At 42.8% G+C, this 18,835-nt stretch overlaps 1 protein-coding gene across 10 annotated transcripts in view; it reads left to right on the forward strand.

The window, feature by feature from the left end:
- LOC119650361 (putative phosphatidate phosphatase) overlaps positions 1 to 18,835 on the forward strand; it is a 202,223-nt gene that overhangs the window by 74,288 nt on the left and 109,100 nt on the right. Inside the window, exon 1 of one of the 10 annotated variants that reach the window (XM_038053078.1) lies at positions 11,056 to 11,179. The exons of 8 other annotated variants lie outside the window; for them this stretch is intronic. In XM_038053078.1, the coding sequence (XP_037909006.1) occupies positions 11,147 to 11,179 (33 nt within the window). In that variant the 5' untranslated portion in view covers positions 11,056 to 11,146. Of the gene's footprint in view, positions 1 to 11,055; positions 11,180 to 16,825; positions 16,835 to 18,835 lie in introns of those variants that run through there. One more of the 10 variants, XM_038053123.1, reaches the window with a different exon arrangement.

Raw genomic sequence — 18,835 nt, forward strand, 5'->3', positions numbered from 1 at the left:
TTCGTGGATTTGCCTTTCTGGTAGGCGTGTTGCCTATGGTGAAGTGGCCACTTAGGAATGTGTGTATCCCTTATGAACCGATCTACTAGCCTTTCTAGTCCTTTTAGCAGAACGAACGTTAGACTGATCGGTCGGAAGCTTTTTGCGTCTGTGTAGGTGGGTTTCCCTGGTTTGGGAATGAATGACACCTTCACATCACGCCATTCATTTGGAATATAAGCGTGGGCTAGGCGTTCCCTGCGGGAAACTATCGCCTGACGCTTTTGAGGATTAAAGGTAACTTTTCAAACTCGCTTAAATATAGACAGCGAGCCTAACTACGCACAATATCTTTCGGACGGTATAGACGCTGCGATAATCGGTATAAGAGTATTAAAGGATCATGATTGATGAATCTTTTTTTTATTGGAACTGTCCTGGCGGATGTCAACTAGAGGGGCGTGCTGGTATACGTTCGTTACATACTCCCTGAATGGCTTCAAGCGTATTGACGAGCTGTGCGTTCTACTATACGGTATCATTCAATAAGCCGAGGTTTTGAGGAAAATTGATTTGGAAAGTCTGCTTGTGAAAGATGGGTTATAAGCCTCCGAGTGTCGTTAGTTCAGGATTGTTGTTTTGGAAATTCAAAAGTAATGAGGAGATCGTTTGAGGACTTGCGGGACCTTTTCATCCCAGACCTGTATTATTTTCACTTGGGGCCGGCTTTCCTAAGGCCGTGCCGACACATTTTTTTTCAATTTTTTCTTCAACCAGAAGATGGAACTTTCTCCACCATATTTTTCCAGGATTTGATAATTATAAAATGATAAGTGAAGCCAATGAACCAATTAAATTAAGTAATAATAATGAGAAAGCAGGGGATAATCTAATTATAATTCTCAAAGTAATATGTTCAATTAGAGGACCACAACATCCTTTCTTGGAATTTAATTTATCTTAATTACCAGGTAATTAACAAGACCATCAGCTATAAAAATGTTAACCCTCAACTCATGGCATCATTCTAAAACCAGATAGCCACTGCACTATTAATTTTAGTATTGAAAAGAATATTCTAAGGAAACAAGATGGAATTCAGTCTCACAGGAAACAGCGTCCTCTCCTGGAATAATAATTCCCGTAGAAATATGGCGACCACCAAAGAAATGCTCCAAAACTTCTTTGAAGCAAAGAAACAACTGAAAAATTTAGTAGAATCAGCAATACCAGGATATTACGTTGTTCGTGATGACTTTTTGATGAAGAACTTGGCAATCCTCTCTGAAGGGGATGTTCGACGATTGGACGCCCAGTTGGACAACGAAATTGACAAGTTACAACAGGGTCTGTTAAAGATGGAAACCGAAATTAGAAAACTGGAAGAACTTTCCGAGTGCACCGCTCCCTCATCGTCAGAATGGCTCCCTGTATTTACATCAGAAGTATATCCTACCGTCAAGTTTATTCCCGTTCCATTTTTCTCGAAGGAGCATAACAGAATAATGTTTCATCTGATCAGTTCCGACGGTGAATGCTATGTCAATAATGGTGGCAAGAACAATGGCTTCAAAACGGAAGCTCTTCCAACATTCCAGATCCCTGTAAATGGGTGCGGAATCAACTTGCAATTTGTACCTATTCCATTCTTTTCTGAAGAGCATAAGAAGGTAATGTTTAAGTTAATCAGTACAGATGGAAACTACTACATTAGTGGCCATTGTATACAACAATTTCCGTTTTAGATACATTTATGCAGATATTTATGTTAAGATAAATTAAAAATTTTATGGAGCAAAATTACTTGTTTGTTAATTTGCTACGTAGGTGGAACATGGTATATTTTATATTAGTTTCCAGAGGGCGCGCAGAGCGATACGTCGGCGCCCAAAGCTTACTTAAGTATACTCAAGTCCTAGAAGGTATAAGTCGCCCAGCTTCTCCTCTTCTGTGGGCAGCAAGTTCACTTCCCCGCTCGGTCTTGCCCTTTCGGCCTCTCTGGCTTCCGTGAATCGCGAACCTTTTTTTGGTTTTTCTCTGTGCACCTGCACAAATATTTTGCCGAATCGTCTAACCCTGATCGTGAGAAGTTCGCCTTTGTGCTCCTCCCTGCTTCTTCTAAGAAGATAAACCGTCACCAGGTGTGCCCCTGGTATATTATGGCCAGCACATGCCGATAGTCTCGGCTGCTCCCCGCTTTCTTGGCTTTGGTTTGCCCTTCAAATAGCACAGATACCATATAGCACCTGCCTTTCCATATTGTATGAAATTGTACTATTCCCATCGCCATTTCTGTTTGCATGTGTTGATTATTTGATCTCATGTGTAGCGCTTTCGTCTATCCGACTTAGGTTATATCATGCCGCACTTTAGGAAGGTAATTTTATAAATTCCGTTTTTCGCTGTTTTCTTTTTAAAGTTTTGGGTAAAACAAAATCTTATAAGAATCGATTCGATGTCTAAATGTCCTTCTGTCTGTCTGTCATACCCGATTAACTCTTAAATGGCTAATCCAATTGTCACGAAATTTATTGAGAACGTGTGGTCTGCGAAATCCTTTACATGGTATCATTTTGATCTGGATCTGGAAATCTAAACTTTGATCGTACACCCCTCGATGGTGGGATTGGTTAAGCGTCAACTTTTCGATTTCTTTGCTCAAAACCCCCAAACCGAACGAACGATCCACCATTGGATTCCCTACTACATTATTACTGGAACCGAAGCGTATCTAACCGTCTATATTTGCAAATACAGCGGCCCTGTTATTATTCTGTTAAGGGAAAGTCGCACCGCGTCCTTGAAGAACTATTGTGCCCCTTTTACTGGTTACAGTGTACCTAGTGATCTTAGTATCTCAAGCAGGCCTATAACCGTTAGGAACTTTAGTAAGTTCCCTACTTCCAGACCTTTCAGCCTTGCATCTGGTAGTAAGTGTTCTCCCAGATGCCTCGACCTACTTTGCACAAGTGCCGGACACTGTCCCAGGAGGAGGTTTCGTCCTCCTCCTCACAAAACCTACAGGCAGTGTCCGTAGATATCCCTAGCTTCCCTAGGTGATAGTTTAGCCGACAATGACTAGTGAGAATTCCCACTATGATTCGGAGGTTCTTTTAGGTGAGGTTTAAGCAATCCTTTGTGCGTATGGTTTCGTATCCCCCAATAAGCACCCTGGACTGCTCCATCCGTGGTAGGCCCGTATAGTTCCCTCAATCGTTTCTCTTCATTTCTTAGATTTATAGCCATGAAACCGTTTCCGATTCCACAGAAGGGTTCTGCAGAGGCATCCCTGCTCCATTCTTGGTTAGTTTGTCCGCTGCCTCGTTGCCTTCCAACCCAGCATGGCCTGGAACCCAAAGTATCCAGACCTAGTTGGACGAGTCGAGTGTATTCAGTCTCTCAAGGTATTCCCATACCAGTTTAGAGTTCACCTGGTTGGACCTGATTGCCTTGATCGCTGCTTGGCTATCGGTGAGAATAGCTATGTTCTGTTCCCCATAGTTTTTTGCAGATTAAAGGAAGCACATTTATCTATGGCGTATATTCCGCCTGGAATATGCTAGTGTACCTGCCCATTGGCTCAAAGTACATCTTCCTTGGACCAATGACACCGGCACCCGCTCCCTCTGCAGTGAGGGATTCGTCAGTGTACCAAGGAATCAGTTGCTGGTTGCTGGTTGCTGGTTGTGCCGTATATCGTAGCTACGCTCTCTCAGTTTGCCTTGTTACTCCAACGTGTTTCAAACTTCTTATCTCGTTGTCATGTTATCTCTCTTCCTCGATTTAGGCAGCTCCCCGCCTCACTCATACTACCGGCCATCCTGAATATTGCCCTCCTTGCCTGCATCTGTATGTGCAGACGGAGAGGAGTTAATCCGAGAAGGACCTCCAGGGATGCCGTTGGGGATGTCCTTATTGCCCCACTAATATATACGCAAGCTAGCTTTTGGAGCGGCCCGATTACAAAATCAACAGCATAGAGGGGCTGAGATTTCGGCCACTAGTCCTGCCAAGCATGTCGTATCGACAAATCTTTTCCTATAACACAACAAGGAGCTACTTTTTCGGCCACTAGATCTTTGACATGCTGCCAAGAACGCTGTCTCGGAAGTTGTCCAGTTTAATTTATCGCACCAAATAAACTTTTTTTATGGAAGTGAACTTCCTCTGTTGAATCACTCCTTAGAGTGCCCTTCAGCTCATTAATGGAAGCAGGAGTATGTGCACACTATTATGAATAGAGAATCTTAATCAAATGCACTACTAAGCCATAGTCCATATCTGTGAGCATGTGTTTTAATTTCGAACGTTAAACATCTAATCTAGAAATTTTTGCAAAGAACTCCGGGAAAAGTCAAAAGTCAGATGAAAATCGACAAACTAAATTAATTCGCCGGCTTAGACAGTCGCAACGGCCATCACTAAGGCACGCTCGTCTAACGTTTTGTTGGTCTTTTAAATGGTCTGAACTTTAATCATCTTCGTTTCAATGATGATTAATTATTAACCCTTGAAGCGGACTCTCTGAATATTACGAAAATATTTCACAGTTGGGAAATATATTCAGATGATTTGAAAGTCTAATATGAATTTTTTGGATGGTTAGTGATAATCACGTATGAGGTGAATTGAGCGGAATTTCAAACTCATCTTTAATTATTATTGATAAATCTGTTCTACAAATCGATTGTATGGTGTTTCTGATTCGCATCTTCGAGGGTTTAATCTGCAACTTGTAATAACGACTTCAAGCTGTTTGGGGTATTTGGTGAAATGAAAGTAGTCCTGCGAGCAATTTTAATTTATTAGCCCATAAAGAACTATGTACATATGTGTATTACCCGTATGTTTGCAGCCATATTCAACTCTTTCAACAAGACAAGATTCTGGATTCCTTCAGTAAATTTGTTCATACACACCGTGTGGCCGTTGCACCATCGTCATCTTAATCCTGGGTCTCTATTCAATGATTTTTACAGCAAATCCATAAATTGTGCATACGCAGATTGTTGTTGGGGTCCTGATTTTCCCCAAGACTGGAAGCCATGTGTATATTCTTGTAATTCTATGATACTCATCTATTATGTTGTTAAAGAAAATAAATAGTACAAGTACCGGGACCACACCCCCTCGCGACCTTGCTGGGCTAGCCAGCAATCTTAAGACTTTTCCCGTGTCCATCCACAGGTATCTGTTCCGTACGCTGATCTGATTGTTCATGAAGATTGTACTTAGTTAAAGCTACTCAAATTCTCAGAACAGAATAGGTTCGATGCAAGTAATTGTCGAGGGAACTCGGTGTCCAGTCTAGGCCTACCTTAATAAGGAACTCCAGACAACCCGGTTTTGCGTCCAGGTCCACCAATTCGATATCCCTAAACGCTATCTGGCGTCGTGACCTACGCCATCGCTTCATATCAGGCAGGGTCTGCCTCGTTTAGACACGGAAAACCGATGTTATGAAGCCACGGAAGGAGCCTCGGACAGGAACTCTCATAGAACAGCTCAAAGTCAGTATTGATGAGAATAAGCCCAAACAATCCCCCATTGTTTAAATTAATGCAAATACGATAAAAGTGATCATCACTTCGATTGACATCTTTGGTTTATTCAGAGCCATTTGGTGAAGGGTCATCAATATGTAGAGAACTAGTAGGTCTCAGCTGTATAATCCAGATGTTTGGGAGAAGATGCCTTTGCTCATCGATATTCTTTATCTCCTCCAGGCAAGCCAGAATGGATATTGTTGATGATCACAGGAACAAATGCAGGTTTGGTTGCAGTATAAAATATTGTGCTCTTTAAAGTTTTCCATACTGCATGGACAATTTTTCTCCAAAGAAAATGGAAGAAGGGGTTTCATACTATTGGGAACCACGATTTATATGTAGGCGCCTTTCTTTTCTCCCTCTCCAGGAAACACCAGCTTGCCAGATTCCGTAATAGGTTCTTCTAAAGGATTTACAAAAGCGACGAAAGCTTCAACAAATAATTCTGTTGAAAAATCGTTAAATTCGGTGTCTTTACTATAGATCCAATCCTAATAGGAACACTGGCAGACAAATATATACTCGCATTGAGTGGGAGAATCTGTTGGAAATCTTTCAAGTTAAAATTTATTAGGGAATTGTACTTAGTTCCTATTTACTACTTATTCCGAGAATATCTAATCGGTATTGCTGGAAGCAGGAAAAAACTGAACATTCTGATGCTACTCGATATTATTCAATTTGTGTCTACCCAACTGAAGAGAGGGGGAGAGAAAGGAGTGTTCGAAACATTAATTGCTTTTAACGTAGTACATATTTGGTGCTTTATCTGGAGAACTTCCGTCCTCCTTTCGTTATACGTCATCATCATCTCTGTTCTCTAAATTCTTATTCTCAGAGCCGATACGTTATCCGTGTCAGTGCAGTCAGACTTCCTTGGATCTTTAAAATATTCCTGTTTCAACTATACATTGTACGCAGCCAGCCCATTCGTCTTCTTCAATTTCGCTACATCACAATTCGCTTTCTTCCAAGTAACTCGATACTTCAACCGCGTTTTTCAACTGGAAACATTAATCAGTTTTATATTGGCATCGTCAACAGAGATATCTTAACATTTCTTTTTTAGGTTTATGCCGAGATGAATGAAGAGTACATTCAGACGATTCGTCTCTCGGCGCATTGCTTGAATTTGTATGGTGGAAAAAAAGCATTGTGCATGCTACCTCGTACCTAACCCGGGTAAATGCAATGACATTCCGTGTAATTCCATCTGGGCCTGCCGACATTTCGCCATTAAGGTTATTAATAATAGCAGTGAGTTGTGATAAACTCAGAAATTTGCTCGAATCAGTAGGCTTGTTGGAAGGGTTCTGGGCAGAAAAAGACGTGATTCTGTAGCAGTTCCTGGAAGTGAATTCTCTGACTGTTGAATCAACAGTCTCAGCGAGAGCTGTTTTGTTGCTAGGAGGTGTTGCGTTGAGCTGTCGCTCAAGGAATTCCGCAAGTGTTTTTGCTATCTTAACATCACTTCAGACTCGTACTTCGTTAGAACAAAGTTGCGGACTTTGTATTTCCCCGTTAACCTGTTGATATTTTGGAACATATCAGCGCCATCTCTGCAAGTTTGCGGGTCAATTCTTTGCTACGCAAAGTTGCCACCATACCACGGATTAACGTACTGAGACACTTAATCCGGGAGAGTAATGCTTTATATTCCGCATTGATTTTATTTCCGTGTTTGTGAAATTTGCGCTTGAGATTGCGCTTCCAAATTTGCCTAGAAGAAAATTGAACTCCACGCCATCGACTTCTATCAGCTTAGAGTTCCTGCGTGATTCAGTGTCAATAGCGTCAGACGCCAAGTAAATAGCCTCGTCGATTTCATTGTCCGACAGATTCCGATTATTTGTGAGCTTTTTCAAGTTGAGTTTTGGTGCTAACTCAGCCCTGAATTCATCCCAGTCAGTGTGGGCGAAAGACCTAATTGTGGTCATTACCCTCTTTTTTCAGAGAAGAAGGTGAGGACAGTTTGAGGTTGACCGCGAAATGGTCGGACATGCCTGGTAAGGTATCACATGATATTACCTGAAGGCTTTGTTTCATTTTCATAGACAGAAGGAAATAGTCTATTATAGAGTGACTACTGGGCCTTGACGGAGAATTCGGCAAGACTAACCAAGATTGTTTGGCGAGAAAGGGTCGTGGCCGTGTCGCCCCAGTGAGTCAGCCTGGAGTTGAAGTTGCCTCTAAATTAGATTTCAACTGGAGATCGCTCAAGACTATTAAGTCATGGCCCAGTTCCTCATTTTTAGATTGGCACCTAATATAAATGGAGACTATGAGAATCTGTTTACTATCTGCCGTTTTAATGAAAGCCGCCGCAGTGGAACAGGTTAGCAGGTTGTCTATGGTTTGATGGCGGCGAATTGCCGTTGCTCAAAAAAGTGAAGCGATGGCGGCTTTACGGTTTCTTACCAGGGTAGAGGCAAATCGTCAGACGCGAACACGACATGACTACGAATTATATTGAGCGCAAATCCGCCTTATTGACCAGAGCTTGGCCAGAGCTGAAATATTCGTTTTGAGATAGATGGGGTCCTAAGTCCGCAGCATAAGCGAGGGGTTCGTGGACCAGGAAAGAGGGAGTAAGTTGCTTCCCGTTTGGTCCGGTCCAGCATAAGTTGACGCGGGCTTAGGACCCCATCATTCTCAAAACGAATGCCGTTGCTCGTTTGTGGTGGCTGAAGCATGAGCTCCAACCAATTCACGGAACGCAGCAGGTTCGTTTGGGAGAAACGGTATTGTTGGAGGTGAAGGTGCAGGAGCTACCCGGGGGAGTGAGTGTTTCGTGGCTTGGGCATAAGATACTCCTGGTTTGGCCAAACTTTGCTTCTTTAGTTTTGCGGGCTTTGGCAGCCTCTTTTCAAGTCAGCAAATCTTTGTATGCCGGGCAACCGCGGTAGCTGGCGGGAGTCAAACTTTGCCGCAGTTGCAGCAATGCAGCACCTCCGTTGTGGGGCGTGGGTAGTCGCCACGTGGGTGTTTTTTCATACACTTAGCGCACCGGTGTACAATTGTACAATTTTGAGCTACGTGCTCAAAATTTTAACAATTGAAACATTGTATCTGTTCCAACGGTCTGATCTTAATCTTCTGGTGCAATATGCACTTCACCTTGGAGGCATCGTTGAGCTTTTGAGAGGGTTCGAAGGCCCGATTGAGACTTAATTGGGAGAGTTGGATTCTCGTTATGTATAGCTTTATCCTGATTGGTCAGGAAGTTGGCCACTGATCGGATTTTTAGCTCCGGGTGCTCTGCTTTGAGCTCCGCCAGGATTTGCGCAGCATGTAGTTTCCCGATGTAGTCCTCGAATAATGAGAACTGCGTCCTCAGGGATTGAGGGGTACTTGTTGTGGCGCTGAAGCCTTACTCTTTGATAAGAGCGAAAATTTTGTCGTGATCCTCGATGGATTCGGCGAAAATGAGGGTCTTATCCGCCCTCGTATTCTTTGTTTTTATCCCTTTTAACTTAAGAGGGACGTTTAGTGAATATAAGGGGGACGTTTAGTGAATATAAGGTAATTACCGGTATCTTAGGTTTTTTGGGTTTCTGAGCGAGGGTTGGGGTGATATTGGCCTGGGGAGTGCATTCAGTAATCTTAATACTTTTTGCACAAACCTTAGTGTTGCTTGGTTTGCGCCTTGTAACAAAGTTGAACTGATCCTCGTCCTCCGATGTTGCGGCTATGATGGTGCTGGCTCCCATGTTGCTGATTTCTATTAATACGGCTTCGACGAAAGCAGATGCACATCCCACGATATCGTCTACTTTAATAGGTTGTCCGGTTTGCTGTTGCAGGTTTTCCTTTCCTTGCCATTTTTGCTTTTCTGCCCTGAGCACGGAGTTCCGCAATCTCCTCCTTTAACATGCTGATGATTTCGAACAGGTCTGTTCGAGTCTCGTCTCCGTCGCTCGGGCCCCCCCTCTGCGTCAGAGGGGCCTCCGGTCTTCACCTTCTTCGTGGACATCTCCTTGCTTTCCTCCTTCCTGGGGTCCTCTTGCCCTGGGAATGCGATTTCCACCTGTGGAGGATAGAAAAAAAATATAAGAATCTATGTTTTCCGTTCGACTAACGGCAAAATAAAACTTGGAAAAAAAATTTTTCGTTCTGCTCTGTCTCAGCTGACTGCCAACCGTAGTCGGTTCAGGATGTCCCTGCTGTTACAGTTCAAGCGTCTTCTCCTAGCTGCTCGCTACGTCCGATCGTGACCGCTGTCCCGACTGAACTGACTGAGAGCAAAAACAATAAATAACACTAGCGAATAGAAAAAGCAAGTTTTAATTGTTTCAAATAATTTAATCCCTTGAAATACCGCCTAAATTAAACTCAGCATATTATCATATTTTAGAAACTTGCCCGAAAACCCCCTTAATTTTATAAGTTTTATAAAAATAGCTCCTTTGTTTACTATAGTTCTTTTTAAGTAAAACTATTAAAAGGAAAAGTTTCCAGTTCAACTATGGTTTTTATTTAAAGATAACAGACACGTGTTTCGGACACAACATGTGTCCTTCTTCAGTGCTGGTTTTGAAATAAAATCCATAGTTAAACTGGAACCTTTACCCCTTAATTTCATCCTAGAGTACCGTTATAAGTAATAACATGGTGTACAATTTTGGAAAGTTTGAAAAAAATACAATGATTCTTAATAAAGTTATAGCAGATCAAAATTTTTTATTTCACTTGTGTGACGCCATGATCACAAAAATTGAACTCATATGACCGACGGAGTTGGATATATCAAGGAAAATTTTGAATTTTTAGCTAGAAAAACGTGTATAGAAAATTTTTCACATAAGATGAACACACAATTTTTATACCCGAAGCGTTTAGCTTCCGGTATTCCGACTTGTTTGGGTTTCCGCTAATTTTTAAGCCCAGGCTACCAAAATTATAATCACATATCTATCATTAAAAACCCAGAGGTTGATCACTCCCTGTCCGTTCTTTGCTGTTAATTAACAATTCATGCATTATTATGATTACTCACGCACAAGTGCAGAGTTTGTGACGGAAGACGCTAACAAAAATCCATTAAACGGGCACACTTCGAAGCAGGCACGACTGGCCCAACACAGAACTAATTACGTTAGTTTTAGTGTCTAAGCATGAAAATGATTAGAAAGCTCCTTTTAAAAATCCACAAATGAATTCTTATTATTCGAAGACGTAAGCGTGCAGAGGCTGTAATAGAATTTGCGTACACAATGCACAGCTAGTAACAGCGTAACGGTCTTTCAGGAAGGACTTTACACTTTGCGTCGTGCCACTTATTTTAAATGGAATACTAAGAATATCTGTAAGCAATTCAGCACGGAATCTGATTTTATTACGCTTACGAGTACCACATGTGATGAGAGTGTAAACAATAAACATATTTTGTTAATAAACAATGCAATCAGTGGTTGTTAGTTAGATAACGTTTGATGTCCGCGTTGACACCGTATTATAATTAATAAGTTATGTTTTCAAATATTAAATTATAATTCGTAGTAAGTGCAAGTTGACTTACGCCTAAAACAAAGGAATTGTGTTCTAGTTCAAAGTGTGAAGTGAAAATTCACCTGAAATTGTTATAACTTTGATACCCTCATCGAAGTCAGCGTATCTAAATGAGATTCAGTAACAATTTATTCCTTTTAATGGTGAGATTTTTACGTTCTATTAATCAATTTATTTGTTGGTTAAATGTGTTAATACCGATGAACTTTGCTCTATTTATTCACGACTTTGCAATATGGTTGTGGCAGCTTTATTCGTCTTTAAGTGGAATATGCGGTTAATTGAATGAATAGTCGCGTTGAAAAAGTATTTGCAAGTACATTTATCAGGCTAGACTTTCAAAGTGCCAAGATTTTGATATGTCAGTTGATGTTCTTACATATATTGAAGTTCTGAAAACAAGAGCAAGAAACTAGCCAACAACTGATCATTCCTGAGGGTGCTTCTATGCATGGTTGCGAAAGATTATTTTCAATGCATCGCGCAACCCCTTTATGAACCCTCGGTTTGACGTCCAGTTAGAACATCTTCGTCTTATCATTCAAGGTTATTCAAAGTGAAAGAGAATCACAAATCGAATGTGGGCTGATTTCTAACCATCGGCCCGGAGACAGATCTTCTTCTGAAATATACCCACACAGTTTGCAGTGGCATGGGTAGTTACGACTTGACCTAGAATTTCAATCGGTATCGGTGCTAGTTTCAATTGCAGTAAAAGTGTTTCTCTCTCTCTGTTTAATGCCGAATTGGACCAGTATTTTTGGCGTGCTATACGGGAACAAGAGTATTCGAAATAGGATTAATGATGCCAACCTTCCACTAGCCCAGGAGAGGGAACTTAAATCTTAAATAGGTTTCTAATAGATAGATGTATATTTACTCGCTTAATAACCACAATTAAAGTCACTAACAACTTACTTACTCCAACGTAGCATTTCAAAGATATAAAGTTGATAAAGACATTCCGAGTGATTACCTAAAAATTCTAATGTTCTGGAATGCATGGGGTTGGTCAGAAGGCATATCTTATTCCAGTTATCCGTGAATGTCGCTACAGAATGGGCCTGGGAATTCAAATGAATCGTGTGTGATCCAATAAATTTCTATCCGGATAACATGATCGGGACGGGAAAAACACTCGTATGCTGCTGCCTTTAATTTTCGATGCTAGCCATACCTTAAAACCCTCTTGGCTTAACCGATATAGGAAATGCTCCTTTCGGGAAAGTCCTTACAGTATTTAGGAAGAGGAGGAGAAACACGGGGCCTCCAAAAGACAAATTAGCTCAAATTTATTGTATTCTAAGTCAAAAGAGAAATATTTAAAACCATGACCAATGTATAAGGAAAACAAAACTAAACTAATGTAAAATGGACTAACGTTTCATGTTTTTTTTTTAAATGATGGTGAATAGCAATTTCCTAGATCTGAATTCAACTTAGTGTCTACCGGCTGTTTGCTAATGAATATGCTTTCGTAGGCGCTCAGCTGGTTAATTTTTTTTCCTGTTTTAAAACGTTTAAAACGTCGGCCCTTATTTTAAGGCCGCATTCCACGATATGTTTAGCTACCATCGATTTTGTAGGTTTTCGGGAGTATTTGATAGCCAACTCTGCCTGCTTCATATGCTCCCTAAATCTAGTAGTTGCCAGCCTTTCCATTTGTCCGATATACGCCTTCGAACAATTTGAGCAAGCGATTTTATATATACCGCTCACCTCCTCTACCGTTTTTCGGCCTTTTTTCCCTAGCCAGGGGGGGATTTTAGCTGGTAGATACGACTTGATCCTACCAGTTGTGTGTTGAACCTTTTCAATGTCCGTTTTATATGCTTGGACAGATTTGAAAAGGTGACACTTGATCGTTTTACAGCGGTAGAGGTCGATTGTTGGGTATACAGTGTAGTAAGGTTACTACGTTCTAATTTTCGGGCGTGCCTCCTGAGCATCGTGCCTATGGTGGTGCTGGTGTACCCGTTCTTCCTTGCAGTGTCCATAATGTAGAGTTTTTCGCGTTGGTAGTTTTTCTCAGTGAGTGGCATTGTTAGAAGGCGGGGGATCATCGTGCCATTTTATGCTGGTTACTATGGAACGAAGTGAACGGAATTGTACGCTTGGTGCTGGCGAGTTTCCTGAAAATAGAAAAATTGCCCGTTTCGACGTTTCATTAATATATCTAAGAAGGAAATTGGTTGTTAACTTCAATCTCATGAGTGAAGGTTATTTTAGGGTGTAGCGTGTTGATGTTATCCAACAAATTATGGATACCTGTTTCCGGGATCACTGCCTAAATGTCATACACGTACCTCAACCATATAGTTGGCAATAATCCGTCCTGCTCCATTTTTTCTTCCAGTGATGCCATAAAGATTTCACCATCGCCATCGCTACGAGTTAAATGCCCATTTCACTCGCTCCAGTGATACTACTTTGCATGCCAGATTCCAATCTCTCGGTTGAGGGCTGTATGCACCTGTTGGCCCCGAGATTAGATTTTGGATGCTGCCTGGGAAGTGTACTTCAAGCAAATGATTTGCCGTTTCTTCATCGCTTTCTGTGTACTTCCCATTCTGTAAACGTAAGTAACCCAGTTTCTGGCTACGTTCTTTGACCAGAATCCGCTTTAGCTTCGAGGTTGCCTCAAGAGAGTTAGTCTCTTCGCAAAAGCGTCTCCAAGATGATCGTTTGGCCGATCTTATGCTCTTCTTTAGAGCCTTCTGTGCCTCTTTATAGCGATTCCAGCTAATGCTTGATTCGCCCTTCAGTGCACGATTAAGGAGCATCCTTGTCGTTCTCCTCTGTTTTGCCAAATCCGAGTTCCACCATGGTGTTTTACCCTTCTTTGGCATCCTGAGTGGACAGCTTTCTTCGAAAGCTTCTCTCATGCTAGTTGTGATCATCTGGGTTGTCTTTTCAATTCCAGCAATGGATTTGATGCGCCTCCCAGGGATCGTGACTCGGGCGTTCAATTCTGTTTGATACATTACCCAATCTGTCTTCCTCGGATTCCGAAATGGAGTGGGTGGAGGTAGATCCATGCCCATAACGAAATCAATGCGTCTGTGATCCGAGAGTGTGATATCGTTTGATATACTCCACTCTCCGATCAGAGCCGCGATGTCAGTAGATGCCACCGTGATGTCGATGACCTCTCGCCTGACCACGTTGAAGAAAGTGGGTTCATTACCCACATTTAGGATCTGCAAATCGGTTCCTACTAGATACTCCAGTAGTCTCGATCCTCTTGCATTGATGTTCGAACTTCCCCAACATATGTGGTGAGCATTGACATCACATCCTGCTATTACCCCCATGCCTCTACTTTTGGCATATTGGATAGCTCTGATGAATGTTCCACTGGGAACGTCTTCTGCGTCGTAGGGGAAGTATGCAGAGCACCATAGTATCTCTTTATCTCCCTGTTGACTTTTTATGGTTAGCTTAGCCGATGTGGTGTCGCCATCACATAGATCGTTAACCAGGTTAGCCTGGAAGTCTTTGGAGACTACCATGCAGGTGCGGGGTCGATCGCTTCCATTGGCATACAATAGGTCAGCATGTTGGAAGTTTAGGCCCCTGACTGCGTCACCAACAACCCACGGTTCTTGTATGAGGTATATAAATGTCTTGCAGCTATTGATCCGACGACTGATAAGTGCAGTCGCCGCTTTACAATGCTGCAAATTTACTTGGGAGATGTGGCACCTCATTTATGTTTCAGATGGAGATGCCGGGGGCTGCATGTCCCCTTCAATGGTTTTAGGAGCCGACACTTGTAACGTGACGGTCCCCAGCCCATAGTAGAGCCGGCAACGCGATTTTTCCCGAACTTTCTTAACATCAGGTTCGGGAACGCCGATAGTGAGAAAAGTTCCCGGCCTATCGGTTCTCTCTCCTGTTTTGCTGCCTAGCAGCAACCAGGTGGAAGTGTTAAGGTTGTTCTGTACACCAAGTTGTTCCAGAACCCCGACACCATTTCGCTCTTCTTCTGGAAGCCAGAGAAAGCACTTTTTGATCGATGGCAGCTCAGAGACCCTTTTCAAGGTTAGTCGCGCACCCTCCCACACATCGTTAAGGGAGGAGCAGTACTGCCTGAGCCACTCGTTCGTGTCTTCGTCGGCAAAGTTCAGCCGTAACATTTTACGGTATACACCTACCGACTCAAAGCAAAGCTGAATGCCTTGCGCGGACGCAGTCCTTACAGCTAGGAGGAGTTTCCTTCTAAGCTGTTCGTCCGGATAGCTCAGTGGTTAGAGCACTAGGCTGTCATACGGAAGGTCGCGGTTCAAATCTCACTGGTGGCAGTGGAATTTGCATCGTGATTTAACGTCGGATACCAGTCGACTCAGCTGTGAATGAGTACCTGAGTCAAATCAGGGTAATAATCTCGGGCGAGCGCAATGCTGACCACATTGTCTCCTAGTGTACCGTTACGGTCTTGAATGAAGTGCTCTAACACACTTCAAGGCCCTGATCCAATATGGATTGTTGCGCCAACGATTATTATTATTATTATACAGGACCCATCCATCGGCTTCGATAGCCTTGGCTGCAAATGAAGGCCTAGCCGTTGCCGGCCGAGCCCTCTTTGCCGCCTTTTGTGTCGAAGAATTAGGATCGTCCGAGGACCGCTGCCGCTTCGGTTTCCCCTTAGCCACAGGTGCCCCGAACGCTCCTTTCCCCTCAACCTTGGCACAGCACTTTGGTTGTGCGTTGCCCGGAGGCGGTTTGCCCGAAGGCGGTTTGCCCGGAGGCGGTTTGCCCGAAGGCGGTTTGCGCGGAGGCAGTTTGCCCGAAGGCGGTTTGCCCGGAGGCTGTTTGCCCGAAGGCGGTTTGCCCGAAGGCGGTTTGCCCGAAGGCAGTTTGCTGTCCGTGGACAGGTGCTTACCCATGGGCAAGACTTTAGCCTCAGCAGGTGGCGCCGATTGGAGCCTGGGGTCAGGAGGACTGACAGAAGGGGCCTGCTTCGGCTCATCCGTTAAGGACTGGGTCCCAATTGAATTGGTCCCCACTTGAATAAGTGGGGAATCTGAGTCTAGACTCAGGTTCTCCATCGATGAGCTCAGGGTTGCCCCTTCACTCGGGGTTGGATCGTCACGATCGAAGTTTAATTGTGTTTGCTTAGTAGGTTTGTGTTTTTGTTTTTTTGTTTTTTCATAGTTGGCTGCCATGGCCTCAATTTTTCCGGGGAAAGTAAGTCGATCTCGGCAGAGCCCCTTTTTGCCGAGACAAGGCTAGTTGAAACTGGGGGTCGCCTGGTACCCAGAGTTCACCGTTTACGGCCACATCTTAGCCCCTGTGACCATTCAGCCCTCGGCACGGTAGTCACACCTTGGCTTGGGGTTTTGATTACCGCTTGGCTTCAGGTGTCACCTCCCGTTTCCTGGAGGATCTTCCTTACTGAGCTCCCTCACCACGTCAAGGTAGGTAATCGTCGAGGGTAGTAAGTAGAGGAGTTAGAATCTGCAATAATGTCCCTCATATCATTGCCTAATTTGTGTATTTTTGGTTGACATCTGATTTTGGGTAAAGAGGGGTAAAGAGGGGTAAAGAGGGCATCCGGAGCTGGGCTGGGTTATCAACCACTAGAGAGCATTCTTTTAGGGCCTTCTCTACTCGTTTTATGGATCCTGGTATCTTGTTATTTCTCAATTCAAAGTAGTTTCCTTCAGTAAATTTTTCCGTTACTAGGTTGTCGTAATGTTGCTTAACCATAATAAAATCGCATTACCTTTATCCGCTTTTAGGTAGTATACCGGCTTCCTCTGCAGTTCTCGTAGGATATTGGATTCCCGCTGGTTAGTAGACTTTTGAATCTTAGTTTGATAAGCCATGGCTTTTGATAGTTCGTGCCGGATTTCTTCCTCACTACTGAAACTAATAGATTATTTATTAATACCTTGATTAAGAATAGTACTTATTGTTGGTTTTTCCTGTCTAGTGTACGGCGAGTTTTTTAGCAACAGGTTGAGCTTCTTCCTGAGCAATGTCCGTTTACGTTCCTTTTCACATTCGCAACCCCGTTGAATTTTGAAGAAGGTAGATTCCGCACAGTTTTCTGTTGCTGCTAATTGCAAGTATGCATTATATGCCTTCAGTGTGGTAGATGCTAATTTTGCATGCAGCTTTTTTACACTAGACCTAATTAAGGTTTCTTCGATTAAATATCGGTATTTGCAAAAATTAAAATGTCAACACTAGCAAATAAGAAAAAAAAGTTTTTTATTATTTCACATGAATTTTCTCTGGCAGCCATTTTCCAATCTCCATTAATCAGTGTGTTGGGGAGCCTTAACATTCAGAATGGCCTGGTCGACGCCTAGAACGTTGGAGCATCTCATTTCAGGCTACACTGATATGGCGTCGACACGATACACGATGGACAGGTATAGTGCTATACGTAATGTGATTCATCAGAACTTCGCATATAAGCAAGGGCTGATGACGGGAACATGTCTGGTTTACCGATATCGACCGTCTGTTGACAAGACGGGCAGCTCCACATATATTATTTATGTTGCTATCCCTCAAAACAGCAAGATTGAGCGGAAATTCGCGGAAAAGGCATGTTTGCGAAATCAAAAAAAATTGGCATCTCGAGAGGATGATTGTAGTTCCCATAATGTTGTCAGCTACAGATATTGTACCTAAATCTTTCACAGTTTCCGTAGATCCCCTGGGCCCTTCGTACAGTCTGATTCCAATCACACAGAAGTATACCATTTTGTAAACATGTTCAATGTTGCGGTGGGCATACAAATAAACATTTAAATTATTAAATTAGATAGTTGGCCCCGAGGAAGTGGAAAACAAATAACTAGTTCTATGCTTAAAACTAGCGTAAGAACAAGGCCCTAAACCACAAAGTTGCAAAGTGCTGTTACACAGAAATGAACATGAAAATGTCGGTGATTCATATATTTACATATGTTGTTATGCGAAAGATAATGGCGAAGTAGTCCACTAGACTAATAAAAAATGGAAAAAATGTTTTCTTCTTCTTTAGTCTTTGTCCCGTTCACAAGCGGGGTCGGCTCGTCGTGATCGATTTCGCCATTTGGCTCTATCGAATGCCTGATCTGGGTGCAATCTCGAGGCTTGTAAATCCCAGTCCAGCGTATCAAACCACCGTTGTTTCGGCCTGCCTTTTGGTCGTTCACCATTGAATTCGATATTCAGACTAATCTTGGCAAATGAATTCTCGTTAGTACGAATTGCGTGACCATATCATCGAAGACGCCTCTCTCGCAATTTGTTCACGGTCGATGCAACCCCATATGGATCGCGGATATCCTCATTTCGGATGTGATTAAAACGTGTCACGCCACTAGTCTAACGCGACATCTTCATCTCCATTGCCGCAAGATGCCGTACATTGTCTTTAATAGTCGGCCAACACTCAGAACGATAGAGATCGATAGGACGGACGACATTGTGGTAAATTTTAGATTTGAGACGTTCGTTGATACGTCGATCACAAACAACACCAGTTGTGGAACGCCACTTCATCCAGATTGCGTTAATGCGTGAAGCAATTTTATAATGCAGTTCTCCATTGGTTGATAGCGTTGACCCGAGATGTTTAAATGGCTTAGTTCTGGGCCTGTTTTATGGGGATCGATCGTCAAAAATTGAATTTTGTTCAGATTCAATCTGAGACCGTTTTGCATGAGGCGATCATTCCATTTTTGGACAAGTTGCTCGACATCATTTTTGGTATTAGATGCTAGGAAAACATCATCTGCATAAAGCAGTGTGACGGTGTCCATAACAAGGACGAAGAGGAGTGGTGAGAGGGC

This window comes from Hermetia illucens, chromosome 1 (assembly GCF_905115235.1).
Source record: "Hermetia illucens chromosome 1, iHerIll2.2.curated.20191125, whole genome shotgun sequence".
NCBI lineage: Eukaryota > Metazoa > Arthropoda > Insecta > Diptera > Stratiomyidae > Hermetia > Hermetia illucens.